The sequence below is a fragment of the Hyaena hyaena genome, unplaced genomic scaffold (genome assembly GCF_003009895.1).
Source record: "Hyaena hyaena isolate Hyena2069 unplaced genomic scaffold, ASM300989v1 scaffold_280, whole genome shotgun sequence".
Taxonomy (NCBI): Eukaryota; Metazoa; Chordata; class Mammalia; order Carnivora; family Hyaenidae; genus Hyaena; species Hyaena hyaena.
The window spans coordinates 88,206-103,826 of NW_024080912.1; the positions used below are offsets into that span (position 1 = coordinate 88,206).

A 15,621-nucleotide genomic window follows, 5' to 3' on the forward strand; every position below is an offset into this window, starting at 1 on the left:
TGTTTACTACTTAGTCATCTCCAACCCTTCTAAATAGGTACAGTTGTCCTCTGTTGCATGTGAGGAAACAGGGGTTCAGAGAGGTGGAGGCGTTTGCCTAGTGTTGCGTAGCACATTGGTTCTTGAGCTGGATTTGAGCCCTGGGTTGTCTGACTCCAGAGCCATGACTTTAACCACATGCTGCTCTGGCATGGGCATACCATTGCAGCCCTCTTCCAGAAGCCCCTGGTTTGTGCCCCTGCATCTATCTGCCCAGTGCTCACACAGAGCCTTACACCATCTTAGAGAAGCTTGGTGAGTGAATGAGTGAAGACTAAGACAGTCCACTCCTTTAAGGACCCATCAGTGTACAGGCTTTCAGTTAAGAAAGACTCCGCAGTGGCTCTCAACCCTGACTTGAAACAGTAGAACCATCCAGGGGAGCTTTCAGAGCTCTCCACTGCCAGCCCCCCACCCCACCCTAGGCTGACGTGCTCTTGAGGTCAGCTTACCATCATGCACCACAGTGGAAAGAACCTGCTCTTTCGTTGAACATTTGTTGCTTGAATTTGGTGTTGCATCCCCATTTTGCACTTGGGGACACTGAGGCTCATCTGGGGTCAATCACCAGGGGTGGTAGGCATCTCTGAGCCCCTTATCTCTTTCCTTCCTCCCTGCAAGTGACCTCACATGCCTACCCCCACCTTTTTTCTGCCCTGTAAGCAGCAGGAGCTCCCGACCCGTGTGAACTTCTCAGCTGCCCCAGCTCCTCCGCCTGCGGTGCCTACCACCCTGCATTCCAAGATGGACGAACTGGAGGGCCAGCTGCTGGCCAAGGTGCTGACACTGGAGAAGGAGCGCATGGCTCTCAGTCACAACAGCCACCGGCAACGTCAGGAAGTGGAGAAGGAGCTGGATGCGCTACAGGACCGCGTAGCCGAACTGGAGCATGGTGGGTCCTGGGGCCCCGCAGAGGGCGTAGCCGGCGAGGCCTGGGTTCTCAGATGGGTCCTCAAGGTGGCAGATTCACTTGAAAACATTTTAATGCTCTCTAGAGGCTAAAGCTAGGTGGGATGGTGGGGAGGAGACTGCAAAACACAAGAGGGTGAGAATAATTGGGGAATATCATTATTATTATTTTTTTTAACAGTTAGCATTCTCTGGCACTTATTATGTTCTGGGAGTTGGCTAAGTACTCGACGCATCGGCTGGTTTAATCTTCACAAACCACGCAGGGATGGTACTGTTATTATCCCCATTTCACAGATAAGGAAACTGAGGCTCAGAGAGGGCAAGTGACTTGTCCAATGTCACACAGCCAGTGAATAGTGTGGATCTGGACCTCAAAGTGGGTCTAATGCCAAAGTCCATGCACTTAACCACCCCTTCAGTGAATCCAAATTTTGTCACTTGTTAAACACCTGGGCCTGGCCTGGCACTGCCCAGGGGTCAGGGTGATGGATAGTCCACAGATATGAGCCTCAGGAGACCTGGCTCCAGGCTCCACAGCTGTCACTGGATTGCGCTGAGACTTTGGAATTTTGCTTCCTTTCCACAGGCCTCATTTTTTTCTCATCTGAAATTATGGGGATTTAGGGCTTATGAGCTCTCAGAGATCTTTCATCTTTGAAATCTTGGGAGGAGCACCCTGTAAGAGGCTTACAGACATGTTAGGGATACCAGGGGGGATCCTGAGTAATTATTTTGGACTGGCTTAGATGGGGACAGAAGTTGAAGAGAAAGAAATCCAAGAGGCTTCTTGAAGGAGGTGAGCCTCAAGCTAGCCCTTGGAGGAAGAGGGAGAGTCAGTTGTGGAGTTGAGGGGCCATAGCAGGGGCACAGCTGAAGGCGAGGCTTGGCCTGGTGGGTTTCTAGCTGGAGCTCAGAGACAATAAAGGCAAACTAATCCCTCCTCAGTTCTGCCACTGGCCCCTCTATGCTCTGTCTTCTAAAGGATTGGGGGAAATGCCCCCTCCAGCAGCTGCCGGCCAGAGAAGAGGGAGGCAACTAGGCTGGATGTCTGTGTGCCTGTGGGCAAGTCCCTTCTTGGGACTCAACTTACTCATCTATGAAATGGGTTTCAAGGGGCAGTTACTGAGCCCCTTGCTAGCTTACCATGATGTATCATCACATTAGCCTTCACCCCAAGCCCCAGCCAAACCTGGGAACCCGGGTCCACCATTCCCAGCCCTAACCCTCTAGCCACCCCCTCAACAACCAGCTGGAGGAGGGGAACTCCTGCCCCAGTCGTGGGTGTGGTGGGAATCACCCCCCACCCTTGGAGATGATGGCTCCCCAGTCTACGCCTATAGAAAGCCCTCTGATACTTAAGGCAAAGATTCCCTGAAACTCTGGATATCAAAGAATCCCAGGACAACCCTGTTCAGATCCCAGGTCTGCCACTTACTAGCTGTATGGTCTTGAGAAGATTACTTAACCCCTCTGTGCCAAGGTTTCCTCATCTGTAAAACGAGGATTTTAATAGTGTCTACCTCATAGGGCTGTCACATGAGTGAAGGAGATCGTGTATGTAAAGGCTCTTAGGACAGTGCCTGCCACGTAGAAGGCACTGTCGAGTGCTTGTTAAACAAATGGGCAAAGAGAGGCACCTGGGTAGCTCAGTTGGTTAAGCGCCTGACCTTGACTCAGGTCATGATCTCACAGTCTGTGAGTTCAAGCCTCGCGTTGGGCTCTATGCTGATGGCACAGAGCCTGCTTTGGATTCTCGGTCCCCCTCTCTCTGCTCCTCCCCAGCTCATGCTCACTCTCTCTCTGCCTCTCCCTCTCTCTCTCTCAAAAATAAATATTCAAAAAAATAAATAATAAGCAGGCAAAGAACTCTAACAAATGGTAATGGAATAGCTAACATTTGTCGAGAATTTACTCTGGGCCAGGCCCTTTACATAGTTTATCCCATTCACCCCTCACAGAAGCCTGAGAGGGAGGAAATCTTATTTATGCCATTTTGCTGAGCAAACTGGAGCCGAGAGAGGTGAGGTTGAACTTGTGGAAGGTCACATGGCTGGAAAGTGTGGAGGCAGGATTTGAACTCAGGATCTCAGGTCCAGAGCCCTTGTGCTCTAACCATACCCATCAACACAGAGGCAGGGTAGAGAAGGCCACAAAGGCCCCTGGTACATGGCAGATGCCCAGGGACTGGTAGCCACCATTCTCTCTGGCCATCCCGTCAGTGGCCACTGACCCCCACTATGTACACCTTGCCCACCCCCCTCAGGGTCCTCAGCCTACAACCCTCCAGATGCCTTCAAGATCAGCATCCCCATCCGCAACAACTACATGTACGCCCGTGTGCGGAAGGCGCTGCCTGAGCTCTACGCCTTCACTGTCTGCATGTGGCTGAGGTCCAGGTCAGGTGGCAATGGCCAGGGCACACCCTTCTCCTACTCCGTGCCCGGGCAGGCCAATGAAATCGTGCTGCTGGAGGCGGGCCACGACCCCATGGAACTGCTGATCAATGACAAGGTGAGTGGGGGGCTGGGCAGTGCGGGAGGAAAGGGGCGGGTGACCCTTCCAGAAGCACCTGCACTGTGCTAGGTCTCAAGCCTGTGGGCCCTTTCAATTCTGCTCAGCAGCTTCAGCACACATGAAATGCCTACTGTGTGCCAGGCTGGGTTCTGGGAATACAAAGACAAGCCAGACCTGGGGCTGGCTGAAGAGGGGCCTGGATCTGAGAGCTGGAAGTGATGGCATGTCTGTTTACAGGGGAGACCTGTGGGGCTTCCCCAGTGACCCAGCTGTAGGAGCAGGGCTGGAAGCGTTTGTTCCAGGGTGCTGTCTCTCTTCCTCCTGGGCCAAGAGAGAAGCAAATGAGGTCCAAGGACCTACCTGGGGAGGGAGTGCTGGTGGACTCCTTGCCCACTTCCTCCTCTGCCCCCCCCCCACACACAAGGAGAGTAGAATGATGCCACGGTCAGGCCTGAATGCTGGATTTGAATTCTTGTTCTGCTGCTTACCCGCTATATGACCTTAGACTGGTCACTTACACTCCCCGTGCCTCGGTTTCCTCATCTGTCAAGGAGTAATGACAATAGTCTCTACCTCATAGGGTTGTGGTGAGAAATAAGTGGCTTAAATACATGTAAAGGGCTGTGAGCAAGCCTAGCATTTAACAAGCTTTGACCCATGTTTACTGTTGTTATTATTCCAGGCCGAGTGCTAATAAGCACTTTACTCACATTATCACTCTTGATAATCACCCTCCAGCAGCACGGGGAGGTAGGCACCCTTACCTTACAGTTTTGCACATGGAGAAGCTGAGGCTCAGAGCAGGCAAGGATTGCACACAGGCCACATAGCTGGTGAAGGGGTGGTGATAAGATTCATGGTCTTGGGCTGCAGAAGCCCCTGTGAACCCCTCCACTGTTGTGTCCTTGGGCCACCCATCTTCCCCATGCCTGGATCCCCTACCCCTGGGCCTGCCTGAAGGGCAGGGCAAGGACATGGGGGAGTGGTATAGCAGGGGCATGGTGACTGAGCCAGAGAGGGAGTGTCTTATCACCCTCGTTCCCCTCAAATATCCTCCTTTTTCTGCCATATTGCTTTGGGATTTGCAGCCATAGTGGTCTTCTGAGACCCCCCTGGAAATGCAGACACCACCTATCACACCCATTCATGACCGGCCAACAGCCACATAGAGCCGCTAGGAGTGGGTGTCACCCATCAGAAACCAGCTCAGCAGGTGGTGTCTTTCATGAGTGTCCTAGAGGAGGAGGAAGGAGGTGGGCCCAGACGACAGAAGTTTCTCTTGTGGCCCCAGTAGGTCCTAAGAAGCCTGTGGTAGCTGGACAACATCTAGATCCTGCTGCTGTGACCCCTTCATACACCCCCTGGCTGCCGTCCTTGGCCCTGCTCAACCTCGGCACTCAGGTCTCAGTGGAAAGGGTTCAGCACCCTGGACAGGGCACTGAGCAGTCCTATTCCGGAACTTCGAGTCCAGAGCGTCGACTTCAGGAATTACTCAGTTCTCCTTTTATTCCAGCCCCTTAGCCTTTGCATCTACTGTGCCCCCAACTTGCTGGGGTGGTCAGATCCATTGTCCTTCCAGATGTGTTTGAATACTATGTCTGCTGTTCCCACACCTGCCTCTTCCTCTGGGCCTTCACAGCCTCTGTGCCTCCCAAATGGCCCCTGGTATTTTGTCTTACAATATTGTCCCTGAAGCTCTTCCCTTCCGTGCAGACTCAGGCTCATTTATAGCTAGGACCAGATCCACATCCCCAGTGTCCAGAACAAGTAGGCCTCGGAGAATGTTGTATTCAAGCGTGATCTCACAGAACGTAGGAGATGAAAGAGCCCCCCCGGGAGTCCCAAATCCACAGGCAGCAAGTACCTTTCATCTCACGGGCCAATTCGAATCAATCACCAGCGGCTTCCCAGGGCACTGTGGTAGGAAGGATCCCGAGGCTGAGCCTAGGTTCGTGATTCTGGCTTGGGTGGAGGAGGCAGAGGTGGCCACCCTATTTGCCACTCTTTGGCCTGACCTCCTCCTTTCACAGATGAGGAACAGAGACCCAGGGAGGAAAGAGCAGCCTCCCCGAGGTCCCATGGGCAGTTGGTTGGCAGAACCAGGGCTGGGTGCCAGTGCCCAGCCATAGAGCCCGAGGCTCATTCCGCCACTACCAGCGTGAGCCCAGCGGCATGCCAGGCACCGTGTGAGGTGTTCAGAGATTGTGGGATGTGGCTCTCGCCCCGCCCCCTGTGGGAGGGTGAATAAACTAGCTAGAAACACCTGAAAACCAATACTTACTAGTCCCTCTTGATCCAAGAGAAGCTGCCTGGTTAAGTTGTGGGGAAAGATGAAAAAGTGCACAGAAAGATGCTGGGCTGGGAGGAAGGGGAGGGTCAAGCCTTGGGCCAGTCCCCAGAAAGAAGAACACGGGTCTCCTGGTCGCCCCCCCTCCTGCCCCCACCTCCTCACTGGTCCAGCCTTGGGACTTGTAGCACCTCTGACCTGGGTCGCGGGACCTATGTCCAGGTGGCCCAGCTGCCTCTGAGCCTGAAGGACAATGGCTGGCACCACATCTGCATCTCCTGGACTACAAGGGACGGGTTGTGGTCTGCCTACCAGGATGGGGAGCTGCAGGGCTCCGGTGAGAACCTGGCCGCCTGGCACCCCATCAAGCCACATGGAATCCTTATCCTGGGCCAGGAGCAGGTAAGGTGCAGGGTAGCATGGGGGCATGAGACCTAAGTAGATACCTCACTCACCCAGGGCCCCTGAGAAGGAGAGGTTAGGTAGAGGGACCCTAAAAGCACAGCAGTGATCACTCAGTCTGACCTAGCCATTCTGCAGATGAGCAAACTGAGACCCAGAGAGAGTAGAGACCTGCCCAAGGGGTTGGGGCCTTGGGGACAGAGTCAAATGTGGGGATGGGACTAGAACTTTCAGGGGGGGTGGGGCTTCTGCAGGACCTGGGCCCTGATTGAGTCAGCCTGTCTTTTCCGCTGCCTCACTCCATGTCTCTCTCCTTTCTCTCCTCCTCTCTTGGCCCAGGATACCCTGGGCGGCCGGTTTGATGCCACTCAGGCCTTCGTGGGTGACATCGCCCAGTTTAACCTGTGGGACCATGCCCTGACGCCTGCCCAGGTCCTGGGCATCGCCAACTGTACCGGGCCGCTGCTGGGCAACGTCCTTCCCTGGGAAGACAAGCTGGTGGAGGCCTTCGGGGGTGCAAAAAAGGCCGCCTTTGATGTCTGCAAGGGGAGGGCCAAGGCATGAGGGACCCTCATCCAGGGTCCCTCCCTTGCCTGCCGTTTTGGGGACCTTATTGTGGGGGCACACATTCCGTCCTCAGCCTATCCACACACTGCTCCCCCTCCCACCCTGCTCCTGGCTGTCCCTCCTGTCTCCCCCACCCATACTACACCTCCAGAATGCACTGCCCTGCAATGGCTAACCCCTAACCCCACGTGGATGGGGACAAGCAGCTCAAGCCAGCAGGTCAAGCCTGGGGTGAGTCCAGAGCCTGGTGGGGGTGGTAGCAGTGCCCACAGCTCTGTCCCCTCTCTTGGCGTCACACTAGAGCTGCCTCTCACCCCCACCCACCCTGGCCCATCAGCCACATCCGATTCCACTGATCTCAACCGCACGTCCCACCGGCTTGTAGGGGGGTGGGGGGAAGGGCCCGCTATCTCAGTGGCAGGTGCAGCTATCTGCCCTCCTGTCCCCCATGCAACAGGCCTGGCCCCTTCCCCTCCAGGGCCACAACAAGCTCTAGAGCTGTCCCCTCAGCTGAGAAGGGCATGACACAGACACAGGAGACTCAGACTCACCCCTCCTCCATCTGTCCGCCAGTTGCCCATGAAGGGGCCACAGGATCTTGATGGAGCTTCCTGCATCCTCTCTTCCTCCTCTTTCCTTGTTTCTTTGTGTGCAGTGGTTTGAATGTTGGTTCCGTGCCTGGCCCACCCCCGCCTCAGTTTCCAGGACATTCCCTTTCCCGGCTCCAGCCTGGGGGACCAAGACCCTAGGAGGCCAAAAGGCCAGAGTCCCCCCCTGTAGCTGCCCACATGTGTGCTAACTGGCAGGTCACCCTCCTCCTCCGTGCCCAGGCCAGGACCTGGGCTACTTCGGCCTGAGCTAGGTGCACCTTGAGGCAGAGGCGCTGTGCCCTGGGGACCCAGGCTATGGAAGAGCCACATGACCTAACCCTTCTGTGTGGCCCTGCAGCCTCTGGGGGAAGGGAGGGAGGAAAGCGGGCAAAGAGGGAAGAAGTCCAGAGCACTGGACGAGGAGGAGGAACCCGTGGTTCCCAGCCAGCCCTGCTGCGAGCCTGCTGCGTGACCTTCTGTAAGTCCCTGCTCTCTCTGGGCTGTCCTTCCTCATTTGTGAGCCGAGGCCCTTGCTTTGGTCATTTCTGAGAGCTCTCTAGATCACACGTGAGATGGTCTGTGATTCGAGGTGGATAGGGTGGGGCAAGCCTGAAGCTGCCGAGCAGCCAGGGGACATGCCAGAGGTAGAGTTGGCAGCCGATGGGATCTGGCTGGGCGTGGGTCAGGGTCAGTAGCTGGCTCCAGAGAGTCAGGGCAAGGGCAGGGAGCCAGGCAGACCAACGTCATGCACAGATTATAAAACCCAGCTTTTCTGGATTCCAATCCACCTTCACCCCCACCCAGCCTGGCACCCCTGCCTGTTTGAGAGTATCTGAAAGGGATGGTGGCATCGAGGTCCCCCCCCCCACCGAGTCCTCACCAACTCCCCCAAGACAGTAGAAGGATGTAAAAGCTGAGTAAAGCCTCTCAGTCTGACCTCTTGCTCGTATAGATGGGGAAGAGCTCAGAGAAGTCAAATGCCTTGCACGGGATCGCACAGCACAGTGGGGGCAGAACCAGGACTAGAACCCAGGGCTTCTGAATCCCTCTTCAGTGCTCTTCCCCTCCGGTGCCATACTGCCTGTCCATGAGTGTCTTTGAGTCCAGCCTTCACCTGAGAGGATGGACATTTGAGAGGTCAGAAGGCTTTCCAACATGAACATCTTCCTTTCTGGCACAGAAGCATCTTGGCATCCAGTCCCGCCAAGAAGGAGGGGGAGGGCAGGTGTGATCCCCAGGCACTCTGGCAGGAATGGAAAGCTGAAAACACGGGTGTCCCTTCTGCCAGTCCCCACCAGGTGTCTGGGCAGCTGCATGCTACGGGGGCTCGAGCAGGTACAGGTGCCTTTTACCCCGCTTTCTGTTCCCCATCTCTGCTCCCCATCACCCTGTAACCCGAGGCATGACGCAAGAGCTGCAGGCTGTGGGGCCATTGCCGTGGAGGCTTCTCCAAAACATGTGGCCTCCATCCCCCAGATCCTTGTTTCCATCTCAAGAGCACAAATAGACCGTCGGGCACCCCAGCCCAGCTCCCCCTAGAAGAAGCAGGATGGCTTGCTTCCGCCCAAACCTGTTGAGACCTGGGTTGCCCCGGTAACAGCCAACGACATCAGCCCAAGTGTTGGGTCAAGCGTCTCTTCATGACATATGCTGTTGCTGCAGTGACAGCGGAATTCAGAACTCAGATTGCACGGGCACTGGGCTTTACTGCGTTTCCGTTACTGTTTTTAAGGAAGCAGCTTTTGTGGAGGCCTTGGGGGAAAGAAAGGGTCTTCGGAGGAAAGTGACAGAACTTGTTTGGTCGCTGAGCCCACCCAGAGAGAGGCATCATCCCAAGTGCGTTATGCTTTGTCATGGTCATGATGAGACATCTGACCTCAGTCCTGTGCTGAGTCACCCTGGTCAGCCCTCGAGAGGGAACAGGAACGAGCTGGGGATGTCCAGGTGCAGGCTGTGAGTCTAGGCCACTTGCCAGTGGCCTGGGTACCCATTCCCGTTCCAGGAAGATGAAAGTCCTGGGGTCCCCACCCCCGCTTCGTCCATTGATCGTTCTTCACCTCTGCCCAATGCCTGCCATTTGGACTCCAGTTTTGGTTGTGTTCAGCTGCTCCTGGGCACAGCCAAGAAGATGGGGAATGGGGAGCTAGAAATGTCACTTGCTTGTGTCCCTGAGCTGCTGTGGCTAATGACGGTGCCCAGAGCCTGGGTTTGTTACAACCTTAAGTATCAGGCGCTGTGCTGAGCACCTCACAGGCATCATCTCCTGTATCTCTGCAACACAGTAGGTTGGAACGGTTCTGGGCCCCATTATACAAGGGAGGGAACTGGGGCACAGAGAGGTTAAGTAATCTGCCCAGTGTCAATCAGCTGGCAGGTGATGGAGTCCAGGGTTCAAACCAAACAGGTTACACCCAGGACCAAAGGGATGAGCGCCCCTGCTCTCTGTGGAGGAACACTTAGCATTGTTGCTCCCAGCGGATTTTGGCCTAAAGAGATGCTTTACCCCATTTGCTACCCTCACAGGGTTTGTGCTGAAGGCAGAGGCCCAGGATGGGCTGGCCGCAGGGTCAAGGTCCCCTTGGGTGAGGCCAGAGGAGGGGTCTCAGCCCCTTCAGAGAACATGGGCCTCTGAAGTGTGCCCGCCACCTCAGCCCTTCTGCAGCTGGCTAGAGTTTCCAGGAGAAATGAAAGGGAAAAGGAAGCCAGATAGTCTCCCAAGAGCCCCAACCAGGGAAGGGGGAGAAATGATGTTTCTCAGACTCCTGCTTTGGGCTAAGCCCTGCGCCAGGTGCTTCACAGCTCTTATCTGCCAGATCTCCCCACCTTTGTGGCACGCTGTACCCCCAATCAACATCCCCAGGGGACAGATCACCTTGCCATAATTGTGCATGACCTTGGACCACAGCATGGGCAGGAAGGATTCTTCAAGAGGCCCAAGTCTTGTTTCACAGATGAAGATGTGGGGACCCAGGGAAGGTGAGTGCCCCTCGGGGCCACCCAGCCAGGACCCCTGAAGCTGATCTCAGCTTTCTGACAGTGGTCCCTACCCCCGCCCCCAAGAACTGAGTCCCTGCTCCTCTGCATTTCCCAGCACCTTGCCCTGAGCAGACTGGAGAAGGGGTCCCCTCCCAAAGTTGGGGATCATTCTCTTCCCCTCTGTCGCAGCTGCCTGATACCCCAAATCCCACCTCACCCACGCCGGGTGGGGAAGGGGCTCGTGTGGGCCCAGGCTGAGCAGTGAGTGAGCGTGTCCAGCTGTCTGACACTGTGAAATTAGTGCACCTTCCTGGTGACCCACCCCCCTTCTCCTTGCCCAATTTTGTACATAGTGACATGAGATGCAACGTGTGTGTGTGTGTGTGTGTGTGTGTGTGTGTGTATGTGTGTATGTGTATGAGATATGTCATGGGTTTTTGTTACTTTTTTGTTTTTGTAAATTTGAATGTTCAAAATAAACAATGTTTACTCTGAGGCTCTGCTTCTAGCAAGGGTGGAGCTAGTCTGGGGGGGGCAGGCAGGAACGGGGGGGCTACTTGGAGCAGGGAAGTAGCCAAAGGCAGAGCAGGTGCTTCGGCGGTGCCCCACAGCCACACCCAACCCCACTTTTGCCTCTTGGACGAATAGTGCTGCTCCCAGGAGCAGACACACCCCGTTTCCCAGGATTTATGCAGCAAGGATGTAAAGAACACAAGTCCCACACGGAAAGTGTCCCAGTTCTGATAACTGGGCTTTGGCCTCATTCCCAACACCCCATCCCCACCTCGTGCCCCAGTTTTGGGAACCAGGTCCCTGACTTGTTCCCTGAGACCCGATCTGCCCGAGGCACCTGCCTGGACCCCCAGAGCGTAGCCTCCCCCGGGTCCTAGAGAGATGGGGTAGCAGAGAGTGAGGGACTGTTGTATGTCAGCCTGCCCCTGCTCCAGAGTCTAGTCTGCTACCCCACGCCCCCCTCCAGCACCCACCCTATGTACCCCTGGGAGGTGTTGACCTGGTCCCCAGCCCTCCCTGTCCACCCCATCTTAGGGGCATGGCCTCCACTCTCCTGCTCCATCAATATTGTCACTGCTCGTAGTCGGACCCGTGTCCTCAGACAGCCCCTGTGAAAGGCCAGGGGCCCAATTGGGTCAGGGGATCCCTTCAGTAGGACATGCCATCCCAGGCTTTCCCAAAGCTTCCCAAATTTCCCACCCAAGTGAACTCGCCCTGTGAAGACCGGGGGGGGGGGGGCGGGTTAGCTGGAAGCAGCACTTGAAACAGGAAAAGCATAGCTGACATCTACTGAGTGATCTGAAAAATTCATGTGCTTTCTTCATTCTCCAAAATGAATCCAGATTTGTTTGAAAATACTGCTTTTAATTACTTACCACCGAGCAAAATTAAGCTGCAGGAAGAAACTTGGTTTCTCCTCTCCTGCGCCGACTTACAAACACCCTCTCTCCCTCTGTCCTGCTCAGCTGGCCGTGTCCAGCCCTGGTCTAATCCCGGGACCCACCTGCTTCTCGCCCGCAGAACGGTACTGGGCTCTGATGCACCTTGACGCTCATTCTAAATTCACGGCCGGAGGTCTCCAAGGGGCATTTCTGCCCGCCCGGGAGTCTAGCACCTGCCTTGTGTGAGGGGCTTGCTCTCCAAAACAGCTAAAGATCACCCCCTCTGTCTCCCCAGACATCCCAGAGCCCTGCACCCTCCAGGGTGACCTTACCCCATAGTCCTCCGAGGAAGCCAATGATCGTCACCTCACCAAGTCTGTCTACGGATCTGCACGTTCTCTGACTGCCCCCTTGCCACTCAGAGTGGTCTGTCCCTGTGCCTAGCAGAGTGGACCCACCCCGTTCGCCTTCTCAAGAGCACGTCTCCTGAACCACGAGCCTCACCTTGTCTACGTCGTCATTCCAACAGGCTTGTGAATGTGGCCTTGTATCTCCGCCACCCCAGGCCCCGACGCCCTCCTTCGGCTCTTGCTCTCTTTGCCACTTTCACTGCAAGACTTCTTGAAAAAGCAGGTGTGTCAGGGTCCCCAGGACCACCCACCCTCAGAGTTGATGATTCCCTAGAAGGACTCACAGGACTCAGAGAGGCTGTTCTTCTCATGATTAGGGTCCGTTACAGTAGACAGATCCAGAGGGAAAGGGGACATAGGGCAGAGTCCAGGAGGGACCAGGAGCAAACTTCCAAGTGTTCCCTTCTGGGGGGGGGAGGTGGTGTCCTGGACACTGCTCATCCCCCCCCCTCCCCTGCCCCCAGCAGTGATGTGTGACACCTGTACAGAAAATCATCATCCAGGGAAGCTCACCTGAGCCTTGGTGCCCAGGGTTTGTACTCGGGGTCAGTCACGTAGGCGTGGAGCACCCATGTGAGCCTCAACTACCCAGTCTCCCGCCCCCACACCTGGAGGTAAAAGGGATCCAGAGCCCCAGGCAAATAAAAGCAGGTGCTTTCCATAAATCAGTTAGCATACATCCTCTGATATGACCCTTATCAGGCAGGATGTTCCAAGGACTCAGACGTTATCTAGCAGCCACTGGTCCAGGTCAAGGCCTTTTGGGGGGATGTGCAGGGTTTGAGCATCCTAAGGCGGCTGAGTTAACCCTTTATTGCACATGGGGTCCATAGTCTTTCTGCCACTCACTCCCTCTCTTCTTCACTCCTTCACTGGTTCCCCCTCTGCCATTGCTGCCACTTCACTGCACAGATCACTCTTGTCAAGGCCAACAGTGACCTCCACGTTATGACACTTCATGGCCAGGCCTCTGCATTCATCTGAGTTGAGCTCCCAGCTACACAGACACGTAGGTAACCCTTCCTTCCTTCTCCAAAGATTTCTTTGTCTTGCCTTTCAAAACACCTTTCCAGGGTGCCTACGTGGCTCAGTCCCTTAAGCAGCAGGCTTCGGCTCAGGTCTTGATCTCACAGCTCAAAGGTTCCTGAGTTCGAGCCCCACATTGGGGTTTGTGCTGATGGCTCAGAGCCTGGAGCCTGCTTCAGATTTTGTGTCTCCCTCTCTCTCTTTCTCTGCTCCTCCCCTGCTCATGCTCTATCTCTCTCTCCCTCTCAAAAATAAATAAACATTAAAGGGGCGCCCGGGTGGCTCAGTCAGTTAAGCATCTGACTTCGGCTCAGGTCATGATCTCAGAGTTCGTGGGTTTAAGCCCTGCTTTGGGCTCTCTGCTGACAGCTCAGAGCCTGGAGACTGTTTTAGATTCTGTGTCTCCCTCTCTCTCTGACCCTCCCCTGCTCATGGTGTCTCTCTCTCTCTCAAAAATAAATAAAAAACATTAAACATTTTTTAAATAAATAAATAAACATTAAAAAAAATTTTTTTAAACACACCTTTTTGGACCACCTGGGTGGCTCAGTCAATTAAGTGGCCAACTCTTAATTTCGGCTCAGGCCAAGCCCTCACTGTTAGTGAATTTGAGCCTCACGTTGGGCTCTTTGCTGACAGTGCATAGCCTGCTTGGGATTCTCTTCTTCTGTCCCTCTCTCTCTGCTCCTCTCCCCAGCTTGTGCTCTGTCTCTCTTAAACAAACAAAACAAAACACACCTTTCCTTGGTTTGCCTTCCACCTCACTGGTTTCGTCTATAGCATAGTGAAAGCATTAATGATGTCTGGGCCTCACTGCTGGCATGGCTGAGGCAGCAGAGCTGGGGTGTGACCTGACCCTCAGAATTTCTTTTTTTTTTTTTAAATATATATTTTTTAATGTTTTTTATTTATTTCTAGGAGAGAGAGAGAGCGTGAGCAGCGGAAGGTCAGAGAGAGGGAGTCACAGACTGAAACAGGCTCCAGGCTCCGAGCTGGCAGTCAGCACAGAGCCCAACGCGGGGCTCGAACCCACGAACCGCGAGATCATGACCCAAGCGAAAGTCGGACGCTTAATCGACTAAGCCACCCAGGCGCCCCATGACCCTCAGCATTTTTAACAAGTGTCAGATGATCCCTGGACGGTAGTTTAAGAAGCACTGCTTTACCTCACTGGATGTTCCTTCTCTGGGCTTCCTCTAATCCCCTCTTATCTCCTCATCCTCTAAATCCAAGGTGCTCCAGGGCACAGCCCCGCATCTCTATTCTTTCTATTTAAATTTTTGTAATGTTTGAGAGAGAGAGAGAGAGAGAGAGAGAGAGGAGGAGGAGGAGGAGGAGGAGCAGAGAGGGAGACACAGAATCCAAAGCAGGCTGCAGATTCTAAGCTGTCAGCACAGAGCCGGATGTGGGGCTCGAGCTCTTGGACCTTGAGATCATGACCTGAGCCAAAGTCGGATGCTTAACTGACTGAGCCACCCAGTTTCCCCTATTCTTTCTATTTAGACACTCTCCCTAGGAAATCTCATCTAGGCTCATGGCTTTGGCTATCATCTGATGAACTTTCAGACCAATAAAACTCCTTTCCCTCAACTCCTCGTGTATATATCCAGGTTGCCTAATAGTAATCTCAAAATGATATATCCCAAACTCCTGGTCCCCCTCGATTTCTGCCCCAAGCCTTCCCTTTACCATCTGCCAGTTCTCCAAATCAGAAATACAAGTATTATCATTGACTTCCCTCTTTCTCATCCATCTTCTGACTCTACTACTAACATGTATTTCCAGCTCACTCCTCTCCACTTCTGGTACACTCTGTCCAAACCAGTTGTACAAACCATTGTCTCTTGATTGTACAATTACAATGCCCTCTCTTAAAATTGATTCTCTATACAGTGCCCAGAATGATCACGTTGCAATAAAAATACTATCAGTCCCCTTCATGAAACTCTCCAAAGCTTGCTGATACGCTTAGGATGAAATCTACACCCTCACCCTGATTTACGAAGCCCTGTGTGATCTGACCTCTGCCCACCCCTCACGTCTTGTGCAGTAACTCTCCCTTTTTCTCCCATTATGTTGCAGGACGTGCAGGCCTCTGTCTGTCCCCCAAGCATGCCAGATCCGGGGATCTTGCACATGTCCCCTTCACCTGAAAGGCACCTTCCCCTACTTCTCAGCCGACTTGATCATTCTTGTCACTTAGGTCTCAGCTTGTCATGCAACAATTGCAGGTGTTTTGCTGACCTCTCAGCCTTCTGTCGCTGCCTGGTCACTCTCTGTGACTCACGTGGTCTTCTCTGTGACCCCAGAATTGGGAACTGAGCCTTACGTACTCATCCTGGACACAGACCTCTATCATCGGGGTCATGTGTTCTATCATCCTCTTTCTTTCCATAGCATGAACTTCTCTTTGACAATGATCTTGTTTATTTACTTTTAATTGTAGGTCACCCAGAGGGGCGCCTGGGTGGCTCTGTTGGTTAAGCATCTGACTTCAGCTCACG

The 15,621-nt window shown here is 54.2% G+C and overlaps 1 protein-coding gene across 1 annotated transcript in view; it reads left to right on the top strand.

Moving 5' to 3' along the window:
* Positions 1 to 10,715, top strand: part of NPTXR (neuronal pentraxin receptor) — a 29,075-nt gene extending 18,360 nt beyond the window's left edge. The window contains exons 4-7 of the mRNA XM_039246091.1: positions 706 to 931; positions 3,215 to 3,462; positions 5,975 to 6,154; positions 6,494 to 10,715. Of these exons, the coding sequence (XP_039102022.1) occupies positions 706 to 931; positions 3,215 to 3,462; positions 5,975 to 6,154; positions 6,494 to 6,718 (879 nt within the window). The 3' untranslated portion in view covers positions 6,719 to 10,715. The remainder of the gene's footprint in view (positions 1 to 705; positions 932 to 3,214; positions 3,463 to 5,974; positions 6,155 to 6,493) is intronic.
* The last annotated feature ends 4,906 nt before the right edge of the window (positions 10,716 to 15,621 follow it).